The sequence below is a fragment of the Lupinus angustifolius genome, chromosome LG01, assembly GCF_001865875.1.
Source record: "Lupinus angustifolius cultivar Tanjil chromosome LG01, LupAngTanjil_v1.0, whole genome shotgun sequence".
NCBI classification, from domain to species: domain Eukaryota; kingdom Viridiplantae; phylum Streptophyta; class Magnoliopsida; order Fabales; family Fabaceae; genus Lupinus; species Lupinus angustifolius.
In genome coordinates, this window is record NC_032009.1 from 1,145,519 (window position 1) to 1,167,212 (window position 21,694).

General features: G+C 32.9%; 5 protein-coding genes across 9 annotated transcripts; 2 read left to right on the forward strand and 3 right to left on the reverse strand.

The window, feature by feature from the left end:
* LOC109344765 (uridine-cytidine kinase C) lies at positions 1,047 to 9,299 on the forward strand. 4 transcript variants are annotated; one of them, XM_019583516.1, is made up of 12 exons: positions 1,047 to 1,176; positions 2,137 to 2,506; positions 3,340 to 3,454; positions 3,927 to 4,122; positions 4,218 to 4,331; positions 4,424 to 4,597; positions 5,734 to 5,928; positions 7,290 to 7,412; positions 7,489 to 7,601; positions 7,716 to 7,842; positions 8,140 to 8,409; positions 8,818 to 9,299. In XM_019583516.1, the coding sequence occupies exons 2-12, from the start codon at positions 2,167 to 2,169 to the stop codon at positions 9,025 to 9,027; spliced, it is 1,977 nt and encodes a 658-aa protein (XP_019439061.1). In that variant the 5' UTR covers positions 1,047 to 1,176; positions 2,137 to 2,166; the 3' UTR covers positions 9,028 to 9,299. The 4 variants fall into 4 exon arrangements, with proteins under 4 accessions (XP_019439061.1, XP_019439074.1, XP_019439068.1 ...); XM_019583529.1 differs by having other exon boundaries at positions 7,719 to 7,842; XM_019583523.1 differs by lacking the exon at positions 1,047 to 1,176 and adding an exon at positions 1,649 to 1,829.
* LOC109344795 (H/ACA ribonucleoprotein complex subunit 2-like protein) lies at positions 9,564 to 10,636 on the reverse strand. Its single transcript, XM_019583543.1, has 4 exons — positions 10,492 to 10,636; positions 10,333 to 10,402; positions 10,134 to 10,239; positions 9,564 to 9,825 (listed from the first exon to the last, which is right to left on the reverse strand). Exons 1-4 carry the CDS (start codon positions 10,604 to 10,606, stop codon positions 9,664 to 9,666), a joined length of 453 nt encoding a protein of 150 aa, XP_019439088.1. The 5' UTR covers positions 10,607 to 10,636; the 3' UTR covers positions 9,564 to 9,663.
* On the forward strand, positions 12,968 to 14,511 carry LOC109344806 (protein STRICTOSIDINE SYNTHASE-LIKE 12-like). Its single transcript, XM_019583552.1, has 3 exons — positions 12,968 to 13,261; positions 13,537 to 13,806; positions 13,902 to 14,511. The coding sequence occupies exons 1-3, from the start codon at positions 13,017 to 13,019 to the stop codon at positions 14,392 to 14,394; spliced, it is 1,008 nt and encodes a 335-aa protein (XP_019439097.1). The 5' UTR covers positions 12,968 to 13,016; the 3' UTR covers positions 14,395 to 14,511.
* Positions 16,388 to 18,669, reverse strand: LOC109344817 (protein MIS12 homolog). Of its 2 annotated transcripts, none has more exons than XM_019583570.1 (7): positions 18,483 to 18,667; positions 18,327 to 18,384; positions 18,100 to 18,219; positions 17,231 to 17,326; positions 17,024 to 17,147; positions 16,767 to 16,904; positions 16,388 to 16,676 (listed from the first exon to the last, which is right to left on the reverse strand). In XM_019583570.1, exons 1-7 carry the CDS (start codon positions 18,602 to 18,604, stop codon positions 16,618 to 16,620), a joined length of 717 nt encoding a protein of 238 aa, XP_019439115.1. In that variant the 5' UTR covers positions 18,605 to 18,667; the 3' UTR covers positions 16,388 to 16,617. The 2 variants fall into 2 exon arrangements, with proteins under 2 accessions (XP_019439115.1, XP_019439108.1); XM_019583563.1 differs by having other exon boundaries at positions 16,394 to 16,676; positions 16,767 to 16,907; positions 18,483 to 18,669.
* Positions 20,664 to 21,119, reverse strand: LOC109352031 (putative F-box protein At1g67623). Its single transcript, XM_019594205.1, has one exon. It carries the CDS (start codon positions 21,117 to 21,119, stop codon positions 20,664 to 20,666), a length of 456 nt encoding a protein of 151 aa, XP_019449750.1.

Consider the following 21,694-nt stretch of genomic DNA (forward strand, 5'->3'; position numbering starts at 1 on the left):
TGAAAATGAAATTTGAACGTATAAGAACCAAGTTGGAAAAGAGCATAAGGTATAAGGATACGTGAAATCCAACCCATCGTTCACTCTTCTCTTCTCTTTATTCAGAACTTGACATATAGCGTGTTATGCCATGTTTTGAGTTCCATTGATTCTCTGAAAGGAAATATCAAAACAAAAAAAGTTGGGAATCTATGTCTGTCGATTTAATCAATTTTACAATGATAGATACCCACCAAGAATATATCCAAAAATCATGATTCAATTTTGTTGGGTATTCCAAGTATGAATGAAAAACACATAAGTGGATGCACTCATAAACCTAATGCTTTAAGGTTTTAGGTCAAGATGTGATGTCAAATTCACTTCTATGTTTTTTTCACTTAACTCATAGAATAATATTATAACTCATGGTTGAAGTTGTGGTTGTTTCCTTCTCACATTGAGGAGGTTTTTTCATCTTAAATTTTTTTGGTGTTATTCTTTTACTTTGCTCTATTTTCTTTATACACTTATACTTCTACAAGTGCCCATTCTACATCACATAGAAGAAGAAAATTGGTTCTGAATTTACCAACAAATTTTATGGAGATAGCATTAGTGGGAGGAGCATTTCCCAGTAAAACTATTTTCCAAAAAATATCTTTTACAGGAATTACACCTTACATTTTGGTCATCTTAAAAATTTAGTAACCTAACGCGAGTAATTAAAATTATTTGCCATACCATAATTAAAAATTATCACCGTTGAAAGTTTCTAGGTCCCAATTTTCACATACTACCTGAAGTGGAGCATACTTACTATCTCATGTATCACTTGTTCTTATAAATTAAAATTATATTTTATTATTAAATTTTTAAACTAAATATATATTTTAGATCAAAATAAGTGACATATGAAATAATAATATTGTACTATTCTAAGTCTACGATGGAATTGGAATAAATTCTTATAAACCAAATCAACGTAACTTTTTTATATGTAAGTAATATCTTGTATCTGAAATAAATAAAAAAGGAAAGTGATTGAGAATTGGGAAATTAGAAAGGATGACGTGTCGCGTCTATTTTTTGCTGTAAAATAAAAAGTGAAGAATCTGCCTAATCTTCCCTTTTTGTGCATGTTGAAAGTTGAAACCCGTCCACTGAATTCAACACATCCTTCAATCTTCTCAATAGGTTCGTTCGACTTCACCATATTTTCTCAACTTCATCACTCTTCAATTCATCATTTTATTCTATTTTCTTCTCGATCATTTTAAACTATGTCTATTTCAATTTCTTCATTTCTGTTGTATGAATAACTCTATCTTACTACTGAATTATTCTTATTTTATTGCCTTGTTTAACGCATCGTTTTAATCAACTCAATTCATGTTACGTTTTTCCCGTTTTCTGAAACCGTGTTTGTAGTGTATGTTATCATGATGGCAGTGAGAATAAAGAAGATGCTGTAGCTGCAAATTTAGTTTAGTTCGTACTTGAAAAGTCCCATTCTCATATAATCTGTTGCTGAAAAGTTAGTAGAATCTGTTATATTTGACATAGCTGCTTTAATTTATTCTATGGAGAAATAACATGACCTCGTGGAATAAATTAGAACTCGTCATGTATTTATGAATTTAATGAAATGGCATAAAGAGAGAGTGAGTCTTAAGGTTACGAGTTCAAATTCTGTAAACAATCTCTTTGCTGATCCGTCTTTTTAATGAGATGATGTAAATGTGGATATTGATTTTCATTACTGTTATAAACAGTGGAGTGATGGTAGTCGATTCCCTCCAATTATTTGTTTTGCTATAATAACACAGGAGTTGTTTCTTTAAACTTATGTTTGATATCATCAATTTTTGTTACTTCTTTTCTTAGTTTGTTTACATAAATTTGAACTTTAGACCTTCAATAGCTGTCTAGAAGGTGATCAATAATTATGAGTTCGTAATTTTTGTAGTTCCTACCTATTTGAATGTAGTATAAATATATCAATTTATGGTCAACACATCTAGTAATCTTTTAAGTTACTAAGATATGAATTAAGTTGTATTACTTCTTGTTTGCATGTGTAGTTCATGCAGTATTAAGTCATCATTTGTCCCACTTTTGTTCCCATCTTAAGCTGTTGCCTTTTCATTTTCACAGCATATAGTGTGAACAGCCTCGGTTTTCTTAATGGCACAAGATACTGTTTCTGGTGCTGACTCACCTCGGCGACGTTATGGCCTATTACGAGATCAGGTTCAACTAGTTAAAAGAAAGGACTCTGATCGCTATGAAATCATTCCAATCCAAGATACTTTGTCATTTGAGAAAGGGTTCTTCATAGTCATTCGTGCATGTCAGTTGTTAGCTCAAAAGAATGATGGTATCATATTAGTAGGAATTGCAGGTCCTTCTGGAGCCGGGAAAACTGTTTTCACTGAGAAGGTCCTCAATTTTATGCCAAGCTTAGCTGTCTTATCAATGGACAATTATAATGATTCTAGTCGAATCATAGATGGCAACTTTGATGGTATGCTTCCTCTTCATCTTTTTAATTATTTTTACTTTTACATAATCTGTAAGGACTACACACGTCTATCTTTCTCATAGATTCATGTGGAGTTATGCAATGTTTTCTGGCTACAAAACCGACTTTTGCTTATTTTTACCTGTGAATATATATATGGCTTTGAACTCATCGGCAAAAGTTACTTCCACTGCTGGGAAATTGCCATTCATCTAAAATGGACAATTAAAAGTAAGAAATTAGGGTTCGAAGTAAACAAAAAAATGATATACTGTTTAGTTCTCCTGGTCTTCACATGAATGAATACTGGCTATATCCTGTAAGGTTATCATTTCAGATTTAATCAATTCTGTATGTGCGTGAGCATGTGAATTTTTTTCTTTCTCCAATTTATTCTTCCAAGCAAGATTCAAATTATCAGTGAATATATTTTTTGGACTTCTCCAAGTGCATAAATTGGCTTTAGGAAAGTTCTATTGATTTTCCCTGGGTCAATCTCAAGCTATTTTTCGTTCGGAGAGAGATATCTGAGAATAGGAATTTTACATCTATAGTGTGGCAGCAATGTTCTCTATCACCTTGTGCTGCCCGCCAATATTCCTAAAATAATTTTACCCCACTTCTGGGTAATATTTTTCTGGCTGGAGGTTCAAGCATGTTCATAGGCTTTTATTGCTGATAATATGCACAAGTTTCGTGTAGAATCTAACTTTATTTCACTCTTTCCATTTCTAAGGATCACTTTTACATGTTTATTATTTAGTCAGTAATCAAGAAATAGGAATGGATGTGATGTGGTGCATCCAGAGTTCTAATGTCATGATCATTTGGAACAGATCCTCGGTTGACGGATTATGATACCTTGCTAAAAAATATACAGGGTCTTAAAGCAGGGAAGCCAGTCCAAGTTCCAATATACGATTTCAAGTCTAGTTCTCGCATAGGTTACAGGTTGTGTATCTTTCGTCTCTCTCTCTCTTTTAGAATATGCAAAAGTTGCTTTACCACCTAGGTTTGCTCTCACAAATGAGGGAAACCTGAATAGGAGAATACAAAAGTTAATAGGGATTAGTTAATAGTCATTACATTTGAAAAGAATTGCGTGGGGAAAATCCTCGACGTTTCTGATTATATGGAATTTTTATACCTGATTGTTCACAAACACATGCATAATATCATGCATTACATGTATATATACTCATGAATTCATTCAATCTCTAAAATCCACTAACATAGAGATATATATAACAGAACACATGCAAGGAAATCAATGTCTATTTTGTGCATAGAGGGGTGGAGGGCATAATATGTAAGTTTGAATACGTGTTAACAATTATAAATAGCATTATATCATTCTAAATCTGGATGTAATTGCATTTACACTATTACTTCATTGATTTCATTAGTAATATTTTCCGTACAGGTCTGTCGAAGTCCCCAGCTCCCGTATCGTAATCATAGAAGGAATCTATGCCTTAAGTGAAAAGCTAAGACCCTTGCTTGATCTTCGTGTTTCTGTCACTGGTGGAGTTCATTTTGACCTTGTCAAGCGTGTTTTACGAGACATTCAACGTGCTGGTCAAGAGCCTGAAGAAATAATTCATCAAATCTCTGAAACGGTTTTTCATTGATCCCATGTTTTTTTTCTTTATAGGAGTTTTGAAAACATTAATTTGCTTTAATTCTTACCAATTATTTTTTAATTCCTTTGTAGGTATATCCTATGTATAAAGCTTTTATTGAGCCGGATCTCCAAACAGCACATATAAAAATTACCAACAAGTTTAATCCATTCTCTGGATTCCAGAATCCGACCTACATATTGAAGGTGACCCAGTGTTATATTATCATTGTAAGGTGCATTTTGTTTTCAAGTGTCATATTGGTGATACATAATTCTGACCATGTCCACTATTTTAGTCAGCAAGAGCTGTGACAGTAGACCAAATCAAGGCAGTTATTGCTGCAGAGCATACTGAAAACCAAGAAGAAACATACGACATATATCTTCTACCCCCTGGGGAAGATCCTGAAGCTTGTCAATCGTATTTAAGGATGAGAAACCGAGATGGAAAGTACAATCTTATGTTTGAGGTTAGGTGTTTAAAAGTTAACCTTTTAGATATTTTTAGTTATATTATCCTGATAATGTGTAGCAAGGTATGTTTGTCTAATTTGGCAATATGCACTTGTTAGATATAAAAAGCAATCACAGGCTGGTATTAGAGCTTCTATGAACACAGAGTTTGATCCTTGCTGCCCCTATTCTGCTAAATAAAAGTGAATTTTAGCACAAGGCTAGTGGGGGCCTGTGCATTGTGCACACTTCAGGCACAAAAAGCTCTTGCATGAGGGGGCATGTTTGATATAAAAACCGTTCACAAGCCTTCACTAAATACCCTGAGCTTTTGGGATAGTCAGTAATTAACATCATTTTTTATGTCAATGCTTCTCTTATGGTAATATTATTGGCATTCTTCTTAAATATATGGTTCTCCTTCTTTGATCAAGCAGTTGCTATATTGCAATACTTTTTCCCCAAACTTTTCAAACTGTGTTAGCTTTGTTAGAAGTTTATCAAGAGCTCTCTGTATGGAAAAAGAAGCCTAAACGTGCCTGACCTTTTTATAGCTACATAACAGTATTGTGACATTCAGTAAAGTAGACATTAAGAAAAAACCACCTCTACTAAAAAATTTCGAATGCTGCAGCATATAAGTTACATAACAGTCCCCCCCACAAATCTACATCAGCTTCTTTAGTTTTCAAATCCAGTCATTGTAATTTCTGAAGCAACACCTCTTCTGAATTTTCTTGCTTTACTGTCTTAATCCTCTTTTTTTCATGCCTTGTTTGGCCCTGTCCAACAATTAGTGGGTTATTCTCATTTCTCTATTTCTTTCTTTTTCATTCTTTGTCTTTGGTTATGTGTGTGTGACGTGCTTCTAAAAAACAAAGGTTAATTGATGTGGGAATTTTGTTTTGAAATGTTTGACAAAGATTGAAAATCTGTCTTACAATGGAGGATAGTATTGGAATTGCAGCATACAAACTCGATACTTCACTGCTTAGATATGCTGAAAATTTTGCTCTTGGTAGCAAAATAAGAAGGGGCTTCCCAGTGCATGAGGTTCTCACCTAGTGAGGTCTATTATTTTGTTGTTGCCAACAAAATAATAGAGAAAAAAAATCTGTATACTGAATTACTGATAGTGTTTTTTTGTTTTCAGGAATGGGTTACAGATAGTCCATTCATAATATCACCTAGAATTACTTTTGAGGTCAGTGTGCGCCTTCTTGGAGGGCTGATGGCCTTGGGATACACAATTGCTGCTATTCTGAAAAGAATCAGTCATGTCTTTCATGATGATAAAGTATCCGTAAAAACTGATTGGCTAGAACAACTTAATCGGCTATATGTTCAGGTATAACAGAATATCATTCATATATTTCCTCTCTGACTTTATTCTATTCTTTTTTATGTGATAAGTTGTCTCAGTCTATCTTTCTGCAACTAAGCATTTTATTTATTAAATTGTTGGATGACTTTAATTATGGCAACTGTTTGTTGTTTGTCAATGGTGTCACCCAAAGATGCCTGTTCATTACCTGCTGATTTAATTCTCTGGGTACAACAAATTTCCCAATGCTAGATAATTACCATATCCATGACCTGGTATACACTTTTAGTTTCACTTTCCTCTGTCCCCACCATTCTTTTTCAATCTTCTGTGTAGTTAACTTCCCAGATTCCGTGTTTGTTTTTGTTAACTTGTGACCTGCTTGCCATGGGTTTTTGTTGCGGAAGTAGTTTCTCCATTCACGAAGGTAAGGCCACTTTTCCCTGTTTGTTTCTTAGCCTTTGGTATGGTAAATCACACCTTAATAATGTCTCATCTCACAATTCAATATTCTCAGAACATATCTGAATAGTTTTCATTTTTTATTGGCTTCCACCTTGTCTGTGTTATGCTTTCAGTGGGTAGAGATGGTTAGGGAATCATTTACTATGAATTTATGTGCTGAGTTTCAAACATTTGATACTTATGAAATACATATGGAAGGACTGAATGTCAGTCAAACAAGTTTGTTGATAAACTATCTTATGAGTTTACCCAAAAAAAACTAGAGTATCTTATTACAAATGCAATATCTTATTGTAGAAGATATTGATATATTATTTATATAAGCTGACCCTATCTATATGATACTAGACCAGACCTGTAATGCTCATGGGATAATTTATTAACTACTATGTGTTTCTTCTTTAGTTTCTTCTCATTTTTTAAACGTTTTACAAATATGGTATCAATCGTTCTGGGTTTCATTCACTGATATGCTCGTTACCATTTCCTACGTGAAAATGCACTCATTCTTTTGAAGCCATTCTCGTTTCAATATGAAAAACTGTTCTTTGAATTGAGACGAATAAAAAGTGATTTGTTCTGTTAGAATCATATAGTTGTTTGTTTATAGACAATTTTTCATCTATCCACATTTTGTTGTTCCTTTGGTTGATAGTATATAATAGTGCGATGGGCTAGGCATAAACATTATATTCCCTCGCCTGCTCTATACTTGGCCATGATTTTTGAATACTCAAGTTCAGGTGTGTAAATTGGCTTAAAATTAAGGCCTTTTGCAGCCTTTGGATGCTTATTTTAACATAAAAAGTTGAGCTGGGCTTGGGTGGCCCATGGATATTGTGTCAACAGCTCAGAGCTATTCTGTGTGTGTTTTCTTTTTTCTTGTCATTAATATAATACTTGTTCATGTTATTTTGAAGGTGCAAGGGAGAGATAGGAACTATGTTAAACTTGTAGCAGAGAAACTGGGGTTGGATGGTTCATATGTTTCTCGTACCTACATTGAACAAATACAGCTAGAAAAGCTCGTAAATGATGTGATGGTATGAGTCTTCCTACCATTTGTTGCTTTTGCTTTGCATATTTGGATACTGAACCACTGATTTGATCAAATTGCAGGCATTGCCAGATGATCTGAAAACAAAACTCAGCATAGATGATGATATGGTTTTAAGTCCCAAAGAAGCCATTTCCCGAGCTTCTACAGATAGAAGAATGAAGTATCTTAATAGGTGATTCTTTACATTCTCCACTTGCTTTTCATGTTTGGGAAAATAGTTTCTGAATCCAATTGAAAATATGCTGAAGTAAGGCTTTGTGATGTTTTTTCTCATGCTTGTCTTTTGCAGTAGCATTTCACACTCATATTCAAATCAAAGGGAGAAGAGTCTATCCAAGCTCACTAGACTAGCTATAAATAACAGATTTGATGCGAGAGTTCTAGAATCGCCACCTGCACCGATTGCTAACCAAGTAAGATATATTTACCGTCAGAAGTCGTACAATGGCTATCATTTTGGCCTCTTCATTAATCAATGCATCACCTACTGTATCTTCTTTTATGGAACATGGTGAAAAGAACAATTAAACTGCATAATGGCAAGAAACTTTAGACAGGACGTATAGCAAATTTAAACTTTTGTTTGAAATTATATTTTTTGAACATGGAAAAGCTGCACAAGAATCAGTTGCACACCTTTGTAACTAAAAGATCTATTTCAGTACCGTATAAATGATTCATCCACTGATATTTGCCTTGGGGCTGTCCAGGGAGTTGTCACTCATCTTTCTGAACAAATTTCCACATTAAATGAAAGAATGGATGAGTTCACCTCTCGTATTGAAGAGCTGAATTTGAAGATTGCAATGAGAGGAGTTTCAGCCAGTCAACCAAACTTGGCTCTACAGGCTGATGCCGGCAATGCCTCAGGCCCTACTCTCTTTGTAAATGGAATGGGCAATGGTTCATTGACTGGATCTTTGCTGCCTACTTCATTATCCTCTTCTCAATTGGCTAGGGATTCTCCCCTCATGGAAGAGGTAGGTGATATATTTCCTCATTTTAAATTCATATTATAGTAGCCCTGTAAAGTATATGCATTCTGTGTGACTAATATGCCTGATGAAACACTATATGATGGAACTTTAAATCAAAGATAAATTAATGTAATATGTTGAGCATCTATAGTCCTTTTAAAATGCTTGTAAGAAGGGAACAATATAATTTTAAGAGGGTAAATGCTTGTAAGGGGTATCTACCCTCCCCAAACACCATTGAGTGAGAGTCTTGTGTACTGGGTCGTCCTTTTATATCATTTAACTCAGGGAGAGGAACCTGGAGTCCTTTTAGACCCAAAGATGGGACTATAGATGTGGTTAACGTGGGGGGAAATTGCATGGAAGGAGTTACCTTGAAATTTCACTGAGCAATAAAAACATTTTTTCCAGGTTTTACTTGTTGCACGAGGGCAACGTCAAATCATGCATCAGCTAAACACTCTGAGCAATCTTTTGCATGAATACTATGATAGGTCAAAGCAGAGAAGAACAGACCAAACAACCAGAACGCGTGATGTTGAATCAGTTGCCATCCCTCTGGTTCTGACATTGGCCATAGGTTCTATTGCTGTATACTTTTTCAAGACATCCCAAAAATAATGTGAACATATATTTTCTCACATGTCATCATCCTTTTTGAAATAAACCTCAGCAGGTATATAGATTCATGTGAACATTTCTATCTCTGAGGGATCTTAACATGTAGTAGTGGTGGACGAACTTAGGGGGCAACCAGTATATATTTATATTCTCTTGAGATTATATAGGACTGTCAACTAGTATGCACCATTTTTACTTTATAAACTCTATAGCGTTGTAGCCAAATAATGCGTCCACTTTTTGTTGGTCCAATACTGAACTTGCCTATAGTCCGTTCTTCAATCTCATCAGCTTTTCATTTGGTAAGACCAACAAGGCGTTGGTCTAATTTTGTAAGGCCTCACTGGATCCTCAAAGTTAAAGGTTTGATTTCTGAAAGTAACACTTGTTAGAAGGAATAACCGTGAACACAGGAAGAAGATTAATACTTACCTAAAAAAGTGTGAGGACACTCTTGGTAGTACGGTAAGGTATGTTTTCAGTTTGTCACATTGCATAGCAAATATTTATATAAAGAAAATGGTGAGCCAGATAGCAAAATGATAAAATCCAAACATAAGATTGATTGATTCTAAGGTACATTGCTGACGAAGTTAATTAGGCAAGAACAACCAATACAAATACATGTTTGCTTGTTCAAAAAAGTGAAGCTGTAATCTCAGTAATTTCCGCTGCAACTTGATCATAATCTGACTTTAGTTTCTCTTGTTCCCCTTGATCTAGATCACCCTTTGTAGGCTTGGTCATAACCAAAACACAGCAAGTAGGCCTCTTTGTTGCTCCTGCAGTTGCAAGGTCCTGGAAAATGATATAGATTATTAAAGTTTAGAAGCTTTAATGTATTGTAATTTCTTAACAATATACAAACAGAACATCATGAAATAGAAGATCTTTTCCTAATTCCTAAGGAGAAAACAGTAAAAAGTTCACTGAACATAAGTAAAGAATATCACACAAGTTCACTTAGTTGATGCTTCAATATTACATATGAACAAAGACAAAATCTCAAAGAAAACACTAAGAAAAATATGCAAGGAAGTGGATGAACAATAAAATAATAGATAGAGAAACAATGATAGAGGTAGAAAGTAAGAGGGGTTGCTTACTTCTTTAGACTGAACATATACATAGGGAATTTCAGACTCTTCACACAATATAGGAACATGAGTGATGACATCAATTGGAGATATATTCCCAGCAATAACACATAACCTAAACTCACAAATTATAAAGCAACACATTATTTTTGCATAGTCAAATCAAAACCATAAAAAAATAATAATTAGAAGGACAAGAAAAACATACCCTTTATGACCACGCCTTATGCTTTTAACAACCTCTTTGACACCTCTCTTTAAGCACTTGTGTTGTGCAGCTGAAACCAAAGAATAACAGCTTTTGATGCAGTTTTATAGAGAGAAAAAAGGAAAGAAGAAGAAGCAAAATGAGAGTGAAAAAAATTACCTTTACGAACAAGCTTAAGAGTGTGCTTTGAAAGCTTCTTCCCAGCGAGGGGTTTAGCAATAGGAGCCAAAGCAAGCACCTTTTTCTTCTCTACCTCGCTGTCGCTACCACCCATTTCTTTCTCTCTCCAAAAAACAACAATCACTCTCTCCAGGGTTTAACTAGGGTTTTGGATATTGGGCTTAAACCATGTTGGGCCATTACCCACCCGGCCCATAAATAAATGGTTTTTCTCTATTCAGTGTGGGCCGGGATCGACTGTATGCGGCCGTAGGAAAAACTTACTGTGAGCTTCCTGCCATTAATTAAAGCTTCACATTTATATGCACCCTTTACATATATTATTAGAGAAAAAAAATGTACATACCGCATTACTCATCATTCATATTTTAAATAGAATTAATGTAAATAAATGATGATGATACATCGACTATATATTAATATTTATATTATCTATATAGATATTACAATTATATAATTAATGAGACACCTCCAAAAGTTAGAAAAAACCATATAGTATGTTGTTTTTACACAATTGTATTGGATGAGGATCACATGTCCTCAATTGTGTCTCATTTCTTATTCCAAGTCAATCATATGTTGACATGTGAGTAAAAAAATATTTTTGAAAATAAAAAGTGATAAAAATAGTACTTTGATTAGTTTGATAATATATGGGATGAGACACTGTTTGAGATAAATGATCTTTATCCATAATCTTTCTCCAGCTACATGTTTCATGTTTTCCCTGTAAAACTCCAAGAATTTAATATGTTGACAGTGTAAATATTTTAATTGTGAATGATATGCTGATAGTTTAAAATAAATTCTGTGCTTAAATTTTAAACTCAAACTGCTTGTTATTTATTAATAACACTGCATGCATGTGTATGCCTATTAGTGATTAATCTAACATGAAATGCATTAACACGGCATGAATGTGTATACCTATAACTCATCCTCTGCAGTATTAATGAATTACTCTTTAAATTGATTAATCCAACATGAAATTGGTCATTACGTATAACTATGGCTTTAATTGCAATTTTGGTCAATTATTTTTGGATATTGTTCGTACCTTTTTGGGTATTGTTCAATTGACATTAAAATTGGCCAATATTACAAGAGGTTGGTAAATGTTTTTGCTACAAATCCTTAAAAGATAAGTTATATAATGGATGACCAAAAAACAGTAATTTTAATTAGAAATTCAACATAATTACAATTTTTAATCAATAATTAGTGTTTGACACATAATGAGACATCTATAATTTTCTCTTTTGTAGCATGTCCCATTGTCCCTTGGATACTATAATCTCTCATTTCCATTTGAATGAGGCCTTATACACCCTAATCGCCTCTAATGTAACCCATATAGACTTAAAAAAAGTTAACTAGAACTAAAATTTACCTCCGTACACTATTTTCTTCCAATTATGATTTGATTTTTAAATTTTGTAAACTTGTGATTGATTTATAAAAAAAGTTTATATAAGTTAAGGTGTTAATAGCCCCCGTCTCAAACTTCAACACTAAATGAAACTATGATATGTAAACGATGAAAAAAGAGCATATAGGCTTTGTGGGAGTAAAATCTTCTCTATTAATTGAGAGACAAGTGTTACATAATAACATAGAAAATGTAACATATAATAATATTTTTATCATTATCTTTACCATAGAGTCACATTTTTGTCATTCAAAATGTAAGTAAAAACAAATCACTTGTCTCTATATTAATGGAGAAGATCTTTGTTGGACTTTTGGTGCTATTCATGTGTGAAAACGGGAGAGAGATCACCTATCCTCATTCCAGTCCCATTTTTCTATCACGGTCCAATGAAAAAGTGACTTCGTTAAAAATAAAATTTTTAAAAACATAAAATAACATATTTGCATTACTTAGAAAAATCGTATTAGATGAGGACACACTCATTTTGGAATAGGTGATTCCATTTTTTGAAAACTGGGGAGGAAAATATACTTGATTCTAGTTTTATTTTTTGATTGCTACTTAAATATATGTCTCAATTAAAGTATCTGCAACAACAAATATTGGTCTAATAATATAAGATTTCGTTATATCATTATCAATCCTACTACACTAAAGCCAAACAAAACAAAGATTCATTTTTTGGGACAATATTTATTAGAGGATAATTATATATATACATGTAAAGATATTAGTTCTTTATCTATATACCAAAAAAATAAACAAAACTGCAAAACCTGTTTTTATTCTATGCTTCACGTTTTTATTCTGCACCCTTCACATGTTACATTGTACATTCTAATGCAAAACCTGCAAACATTGTAACAAACCATGAACGTTATATTTTGACAGACTAGGTTTCCTGTGTGTTCTTTTCACGCGGTTATTGGTGGACCCATATTCTTTCTCTTCCTTGCTATTTCACGTTTCCACTTAACACACTGCATGCATGTGTGCCTATAAATATAACTGAGTTCTTAGCTACATTTCAAGCCCATTGTATACAACAAAGTGATCAAACATAACGTTAATCATGTCAAACATTACTATGATGATGGTTGTCTATGCAATTTTCATCTTCTTCCTTTTGTGTTCCCCATCTTCCATTGCTGTAACAGTACTCAGAAGGCTGCAGCTACCATCACCACTCACTGGCCCTGACTCTCTAGCATTCGACCGGAACGGCGCAGGGCCATATACTGGTGCTTCTGATGGAAGAATCTTGAAGTATTTTCCCAATGATGGTTTCAAGGAGTATGCTTACACTTCTCCAACAAGGTAAATGTCAAGCATGAGTATGAGTGATGGGTATATCTATTTCTATTCATTTACAAGTTACAACCCTCTATATAGTAATAATAATATATGTTCACTTTGCTAACTAATCACTGATATATATGTAAAAATGGTCTTCAAAATAATTTGATGTGTGAATAACATGATAAATGGTTATTGAAGAATGAATGTGATTGTTATTATTTATTTTTCGGTAAAGAAAAATTGTATTAAACTGAGGAGAAGGGGTGCTCACCCGATATTATTTGTTGGTTCAGGAACAAAACATGTGATGGATTGGCTGATTTCTCAGCACTTCAAGCAACATGTGGGAGGCCATTGGGACTAAGTTTCAATCATCAAACAGGTGAACTATATGCAGCTGATGCTTATTTTGGACTTGTGAAGATTGGTCCCAATGGAGGGACTCCAACTCAACTTGTAGGAACTGTACAAGGCACTCCTCTAAAATTTGCTGCAGCTTTGGATATAGACCCTGATACTGGAATTGTTTATTTCACTGAAGCTAGTTCTAATTACCAGATAAGGTAAATAATAGTTCCTTCATTTAACATTATAGGACAAATTAAAGTAGCACATTGTAGTCTAGGACATTAACAAATATGGTATATAATTTTTGCAGAGATTACCAGACAATGATAGACAAAAGAGATAGTTCTGGTAGCTTATTCAAATATGATCCAAGCACAAACCATACCACAGTGTTACTAAGGGGTCTTGCAGTGGCTTCTGGGGTGGCTATAAGCAGAGATGGGTCATTTCTCCTTGTTAGTGAATTAGTAGCAAACAGAGTTAGGAGATTCTGGCTCAAAGGACCAAGAACAAATCAATCAGAATTATTCTGGCAACTTGCTGGAAGACCAGAAAACATTAAGAGGAATTCAAGGGGACAGTTTTGGGTAGCAGTGAACAGTTATATAGGACCATCTCCACCACAAAGAGTGCTTATTATTCCTGCAGCAATAAGGGTCAATGAGAATGGTTTAATAGTGCAAGTTGTGAATCTTATGCAGGAGTATGGTAGTGAAGGAATCAGTGAAGTTCAAGAGTTTAATGGAACACTCTATGCTGGATCCCTCAAAGTTTCCTATGCTAGCATTTTTACTCAGCCTTAGATTTTTCAATCAATGCTGGTTTGTGATGTTATTATGAAAACTATTATGAGGGGAAATCTTAAATAAAATAAAGCATATATGCTTTTCTTATTATCAAATACATAAATTTGCATGGTAGTTTAATACTTTAATGCAATGTAATAAGTGTGTTTGATTTCATGCTGGGATAATTTAAAATCGTCTTCAAAAGATGTATATATAATTTGGAATTCATAAAATTAAAGGGAAAAAAACGATCGTGCATCAAAACTTGGTTTTCCAAGATGTAAATATTTTTTAAAACAGGTAGGGCCAAATTTAAATTGAAAGCAATCCAAGAATATATAGTTAGCTAGCAGAGAATATAGCAAATATATGATTTTAGGCTGCAATAAGAAGAATACATCATAAGCAAAAAGAGCATGTCTTTCAAAAAGAAAGGTGCATACATTTAGGTTCTTCGATAAGTCGTGACAAAATTCAATCCAACGTGCACTTATTTACAAATAAACTGTGTTGCGATTACCTATTAGAACAATTTACAATTTTTTGCATAATTGTTGGTCTTTTCATAATGTTATTTAGATAGTTAAGTTTGTTTTGTAAAAAATAAGATAAAAACTTAGAAAATTCACAATGGTTATTACCAATAGGCGAGTTTTAAGATGATAGAAAATTTAATTGATAATAATTGTCATATCATTTCTATTTATTAGCATACGATTAGTGGCAATATGATAATCTAACTTAGTATAAATTTAATTGATAATCCAACTAGTATAAATTTATTTGATAATCCAACTTAGTATAGCACTTCCATTTATTGGACATGAAAAGGTATTCCAATTATATATTAGTATAGATTATAATTTTCTAACAATTAATTATCTTATTAAAATAAAAATTAGTGACAACAACGATAACTATTGTCAACCGTTGAAAGGATTATTTTTTAGAATAAAAGTTACTTGAATCCTATTTGAAACAGAAGAGTGAAATGATAATTGATTATGTATTAAAATAGGTCAATTAAGATGTTTGGTAAGTTGTATCTTAAAACCAATGCTACTAATTTGGTATGGAATAGAGTAGATAAATATATAATCACAACAAGATGTCTCAGTTAACACAACTGCAAAAGCTGATAGCAGTTATAACTTATAAGCCACTCTCTCTACTCTTCACTTTCTACCATTATAGCAAAGGAATGGGGTAGAATGGTGTAAAGAATTTTGTGATGAATCTAACTCTGCTCTTTTCTCTTGGCCTCTCCCTTCCCTACTCTTCTTCTCTTACAAACCATATTCTTCTTTGCAATCTGTGTTCTACTTGTGAGAATTGTATCTCTTCATTGAATTGTTTAATATAAGAGTTCATTGTTACATATATTGGCTCTATGTTAGTTGTGATTACTATTTGATTAGCCTCGTTACAGCATGCTAATCACTGATGTAAGAGTGGTCTACAAAATAATTTGGTATGTGAAGAACACAAGAACCGTTTAAAGCATGAATGCCATTGTTATTTTTGTTGGTCCAGGAACAAGACAATATGTGATGTGTGATGGTCTGGTGAAAATCTGTTGTCCCACACTTAGTGTTACTCCATGTGCTATAACCTTATGATTGGTCAGAAAATTACATAAAAATTAAATTTTAACTTAAATATATTTTTTCAACCAATCATAAGGTTATGGCACATGGAGTGACACTAAGTATGGGACAGCAGATGTGCACCCGTGATGGTCTAACTGACTTCTCAGCAATTCAAGCAACATGTGGGAGGCCATTAGGATTGGGTTTCAATCATAAAACAGGTGAACTATACGTAGCTGTCTAGCTGATGCTTATTTTGGCCTTGTGAAGATTGTATTGTTATTATGAAAACTATGAGGGGAACTCTAAAATAAATAAAATTTCCTATTAGCAAATGCCATAAGGGCATTGCTTCAACCTTTCAGGAATAAATCAAAAGTGGAACAAAATGCTTTTACAATAAAAAACACATACATTTGTTAACATATTACTTAACATTTTCAATATATTGAAACTTCACATGAATAACACAACTTCAGCTGTGTCATTAAATTTGTATGTAATTTGCATTGTCAAGGTTTTTCCCACATTAGTTTTAGCATTACAGAGGTAAATTCGAATTAATCACCATAGATAAAACTGACAATTAACAACAACAGGTCACAATAAGTCCAGTCTAACAAGATTAATGAAAAAATTCACATACTCTTCAAGTCTTCATAGTAGTTAAAATTTCTTGAAGATCTTCTAATTCCGCATTTGAGAGGCCTGCGAGTAGTAATGGCCAACGTGTAAATATGGAGCCTAACCTGCTTAAATTAATGCGAGTTCCAGTTGAACGAAAGATAGTTGGGTTACCTTTGGCGGGATTTATAGCGGATAGATCCATTTCGTTGGTGCAAATCCTTTTTATTTTCACTTGTTCATTCTCTTCAATCATGCCGGTCTTTAGCTTTGTCATCTTTGTTCTAAGTTCTGCAGCAGTTGTCACAATCTCTGCTTAATTATTTTGGAAAACATAGATTTTGTATCAGAATTAGTCTTCAGTGGGACACAAATGTACTTGCTAAAGGACAAAACATGAACACAAAGATGATGGTGAGGTCTTCAATTACCTTGAAACAGCAAAGAGTTTTGCTCATATAATCGTACTGCCTCTTCGATATACCCAGCATTCAGACTCGATTGCCTTTCTAATGCTTGAATTTCTTGATTCAGCATTTCAGACTCCTCCCCCACCTGACAGCATAATTAGTATCAAGATAAATTAAGAAACAAAACTTCTGTAAAAGAAATAATTTGGTAATCAACATTGCTATTACCTCGGCAAGTTTTTTTCTCATGGAACCTAATTGAGCATCTATATCTGGATCAAAAGACACATCTGGATGGAGGCTGCCATTCTCTCTTGATTCATCCTGCAAGCACATTATTTTCAAGGTTAGACAATTAAACCAAAAAGAAAATCCAAGTTAGGAAGCAATGCTTCTCAACTAATACATACATTTGGCGTATTATAGTGCATATATTTACCGGGAGAAAACATTACTGAACTTTATGACAAAGACATCACAAAATTAGCAAGAACAAGTTTATTATGCAGTATTATATTTTCCTATTCATCCTTGATTTTTTTTTGGATAAGATGTCTGTTTTTCTGTTATTCGTTTGTCTCATCTGCAATACTGAAACAGGTCATAAGTGACATCCACCACAGTCAATGCAGTTATTTTCACTTCTCACGGTGGCTGCAATATTGCGATTGTGCTGACCGCCACGACCACATTACACCGCAATTACGGTGTGACACTGAATCATAATGATGCGGTCGCATTTGGGCTGCATCAAATTCAAAAATATTTTTGTAATTACAAAACAATTCACACCACAATAGGCGCAATGATCGTAATCGCAGTAACCATGAATGTAATCTGGACCACAACTACAATTTAAAACACTGATGATACCCAAACACCTTGGAATCTTGAATATCAATAGTATATATTTTCTTGACAACCAATCACCCTTCTATTGATGCAGACCCTAATAAGCTAATACTAATAATAAACGAAACTAAAAAGTTAGTTCTAAATGATGTGTTTGTAGCATATTACGTTCTATAATAATGATTTATTTCAATATATCCAACAATAAAACAACATAATGAGACACAGAGAGAAAGAGAGCATACAGTGTTTGGGAGAACAAAACCTTGGGGAACAGAAAAACAGTGATGAAGAGAGTATTTTTCCCAAATAGAGAGTTGTTTGTCCAAAACAGATTGAACCTTCCCGCGAATGGAATCAACACCCTTTCACAATTCACAATCTCCATTATTATAATTAACCTAATTATTTAATTGACAAATTTATGTTATGCTAACAACAACAACAACAACAACAAAAAGAAGATACTAACCTTTCTTAATTCCTGAGACCTCTGAGTAGCTTCGGTGTTGAATTTGGTGGATGCATCTCTGAATCACACGGAACAGAAAGTGAGAACCTAATTTGAAGATTAAAAGAATAGAAAAAATGAATAGAAATATGAAGCGAAAAAGGAAAGGGGTTTTACTCGTAGAAGAAATCGAAGGCTTCGTCGACGACGTCATCAACAGTATTGAGAACTTGGTTGATGAAGAGTTGAGGATTCAGATTTAGCGATTCGAAAACTGTCTCACTCTCACTTCCTTCCATATTCTATCTCTTTCTTCACAACACACAAAACGATTTCCCGCCAATTTTACTCTCTCAATTCTCAATTTTCAAATATAATATTTCGAGAGATCTAAGAATCTACTTTCTCCATTATTGTATGGTATGGTGATATGTAAAGTTCAAATAAAATTTAACGATGTAAATTTAAGTTAATTTTAAATAATTTTTTTATAAATTAACAAGCTTATTATGGCCACTATTTAATACTTGAGAGGATTTATATTCATATCTAACGGGGTTGACAAATGATTTCAACAGGAGATCAACTAAACTGATATACAATGAAATAATTTTTTGTACTATTAAGGGTATCCTCCACATTTTTGGTAAGAATCTGATCTCTTTAGGAATGTGTGATTATATCTCCTAATAAATGTCGTTTACAGGAATTAAATCTTTAAGCTTTAGTCATCCTAAGGATCTAGTACTACTTTACACAACTAGAACAACATTTTATTAGTTAGATAAACACCTTGTTGGTAATAACAAAAGAATTTGAGCTAAAAATTTAACTTGCTAAATAAACAAGTCAAACAAGTAGAATTTGAATATATAACTCGAGTATATTGACTATGTTCAAATATGACTTGACTATGGTTATATTTTTTTGGTACTACAAATATATCACCTAATCTTACGGGTGAGGAATTAATCAAATCTGGTGTATGGTCGTCCCTCTAAACAAATGTTATTTAGAAGAATAAACCCTTAACATGCTGGTCTTTTTAAGAATCTACCAATGTCTTACACCATTAGACCAACATTTTACTAATCAATTATATTTATATAAATGCACATATAGAATTTAAATATATAATCATATATATATATATTTAAAAAAATTTGAGTAAATAAATATTTTTTTATAATAACATACTAATATAATTGTATATTATTATATGTATTAGAAATTTATACATATTGATTTAAATATCTCATTTATCTTTTTATATGTACTGTGTATATCAATTATTATCATTCAATGGACATCATTGCCTCACTCCAAAGTCTATAAACTTTAATTAAGTAGATTTCGAGTTAAAAAACGTAGTTCGCTTTGAACTCAGTTTAAAGAGCTCAACCAAATTCGACTCAACTCATTTCTACTTATAATTTTATTTTTTATTTGATAGAAGAGAAAAGAAGAAAAAATATCTCTTATATTTATTTTGAACTTACTTTTTATATTCATACATGTCTTGAATTTTTTATTTATATAAATATTAAAAGATAGCTAAAAATTATCACATATTTACTATTAAAATAATATATTTTTAGTATTTTATATGTAATCTTATAAGAAGAAAAAACTTCTATTAACATATATTTATATATTAAAAGAAAATTGATAAGTAGTGTCTTTTGTTTGGTCTGGAATAGATGTGTTTGACAAATTGAATTTGTTATCCGAATTGCACAGGTTCAATTTGCTTTTGAAAATCCAAATCAATCCATTGATCTAATCAAATAGTCGAATTTAGTCTGAATTTGTGAGATTCATGATTAAACTACATTAACTTATATATGTACTTAAAACTAGAATGGGAGGATAGTCTAGAAAAATAGATTATTTTGGAAAAGGTTTGACACAAGTTAGTATAAAAAAATTATTATTTATTATATAAAACATATTAATGAAGAAGGTACACTTAATTACATGAGATATGCATGATTGTGTTATAGAAATTTTATAAGATTTTTCAAATAAATATAATATTATTGTACGGCTGTACCTTATTATTTGTAATAAGGATATATTTAACCAACAAACTAAAATAAATTTGCACCAGTATACTTAACCAACAAACTAAACATAAGGTTGCTAATGGACATAGATCACCTGTTCCAATTCTTATCCCATTTTTTTCTGTACCAGACCAATGAAAAAGTGACACTTCATTAAAAAAAAATATAAAATAACATATTTGCATTACTTTAAGAAATCTCATTGGCTAGGGACATGAGAACATACTCATTTTGAGATAGGTGATCCTCATTCAAGAAAGATCGGCGTACAACCTAAATGAACTAGCCCTAACTAATGAACATGGAAAAATTTAGAGAAAGACACTAGCTCATGATCCCATCTGCAATATTCACACATGTTAACATCATTGTTATCATCGTCATCATCATCTAGTAATGACCATCGACCTTGTTTCGGTCTCCAACTTTTGCATGTGTTCTTGCTCTTGCATAAATTTATCTGATTCTGCACCAACTTCTTATTATTTTTCCACACATACTGCAATATTTTTTCCACGTTCTTCCGGCACCTTATAACACACATAGACTCTCTCAGAAAACGCATATGCTTGAGTCCATGTTTTCTCAATTCTTCATTCTCCGAACACAACATAATCATACCATATACATACTTTGCTTCCTTGTGACCCTTTTCAGCAACTATCTTCAACAACTCAACACCACACCCACCACCACCAATGTTTACCCTTAAGTATTGTAGCAATCCTTCTCTATACAAGATATCCATATTTTTACTTTCCTTACATCTTTTCATGAAGGATATTCTTTTATCATCATGAAGCCATGGGATTAAGGGGAACTTATCTAAAGAAACATGTTGGTAAGTGAAGCTATCTTCACCCGCATCAAGAAAATCTTTACAACACTTTTTCATGTTGATAAGGTCAATGAGAGAATGAGAAGCAACCCTTGAAGCTACATTTGTTATGAACAAGTGTTTTGGGAGTGAATTTATGGTTATGGCACGAGAGGATCTTTTATTAGAAGGGTGTTCTATTTTCTTGATTGGTCTCTTCATTATGCTCGAAATAGTAGTTGTAGATGAATGAGATGCTATGGTAGAAGGGTTTGATGGGTTTATATAGGAAAATTGTTTCCTTTTTCTGTGGGGTGTGAGATTGGTTACGTGATTACCAATCCTACACTTATCATGAAATAAAATCCAAGCTTCCTAATATTTTACGGTAATTGGTGAAATTAGAAAGTTAATCATATCCAAAAAATATATTTGGAGAGATTAGAATATAATTAGTCTAATTTGGATCTTGTGGTGAGAGATAAATTCAATCTTTCATGACCTGA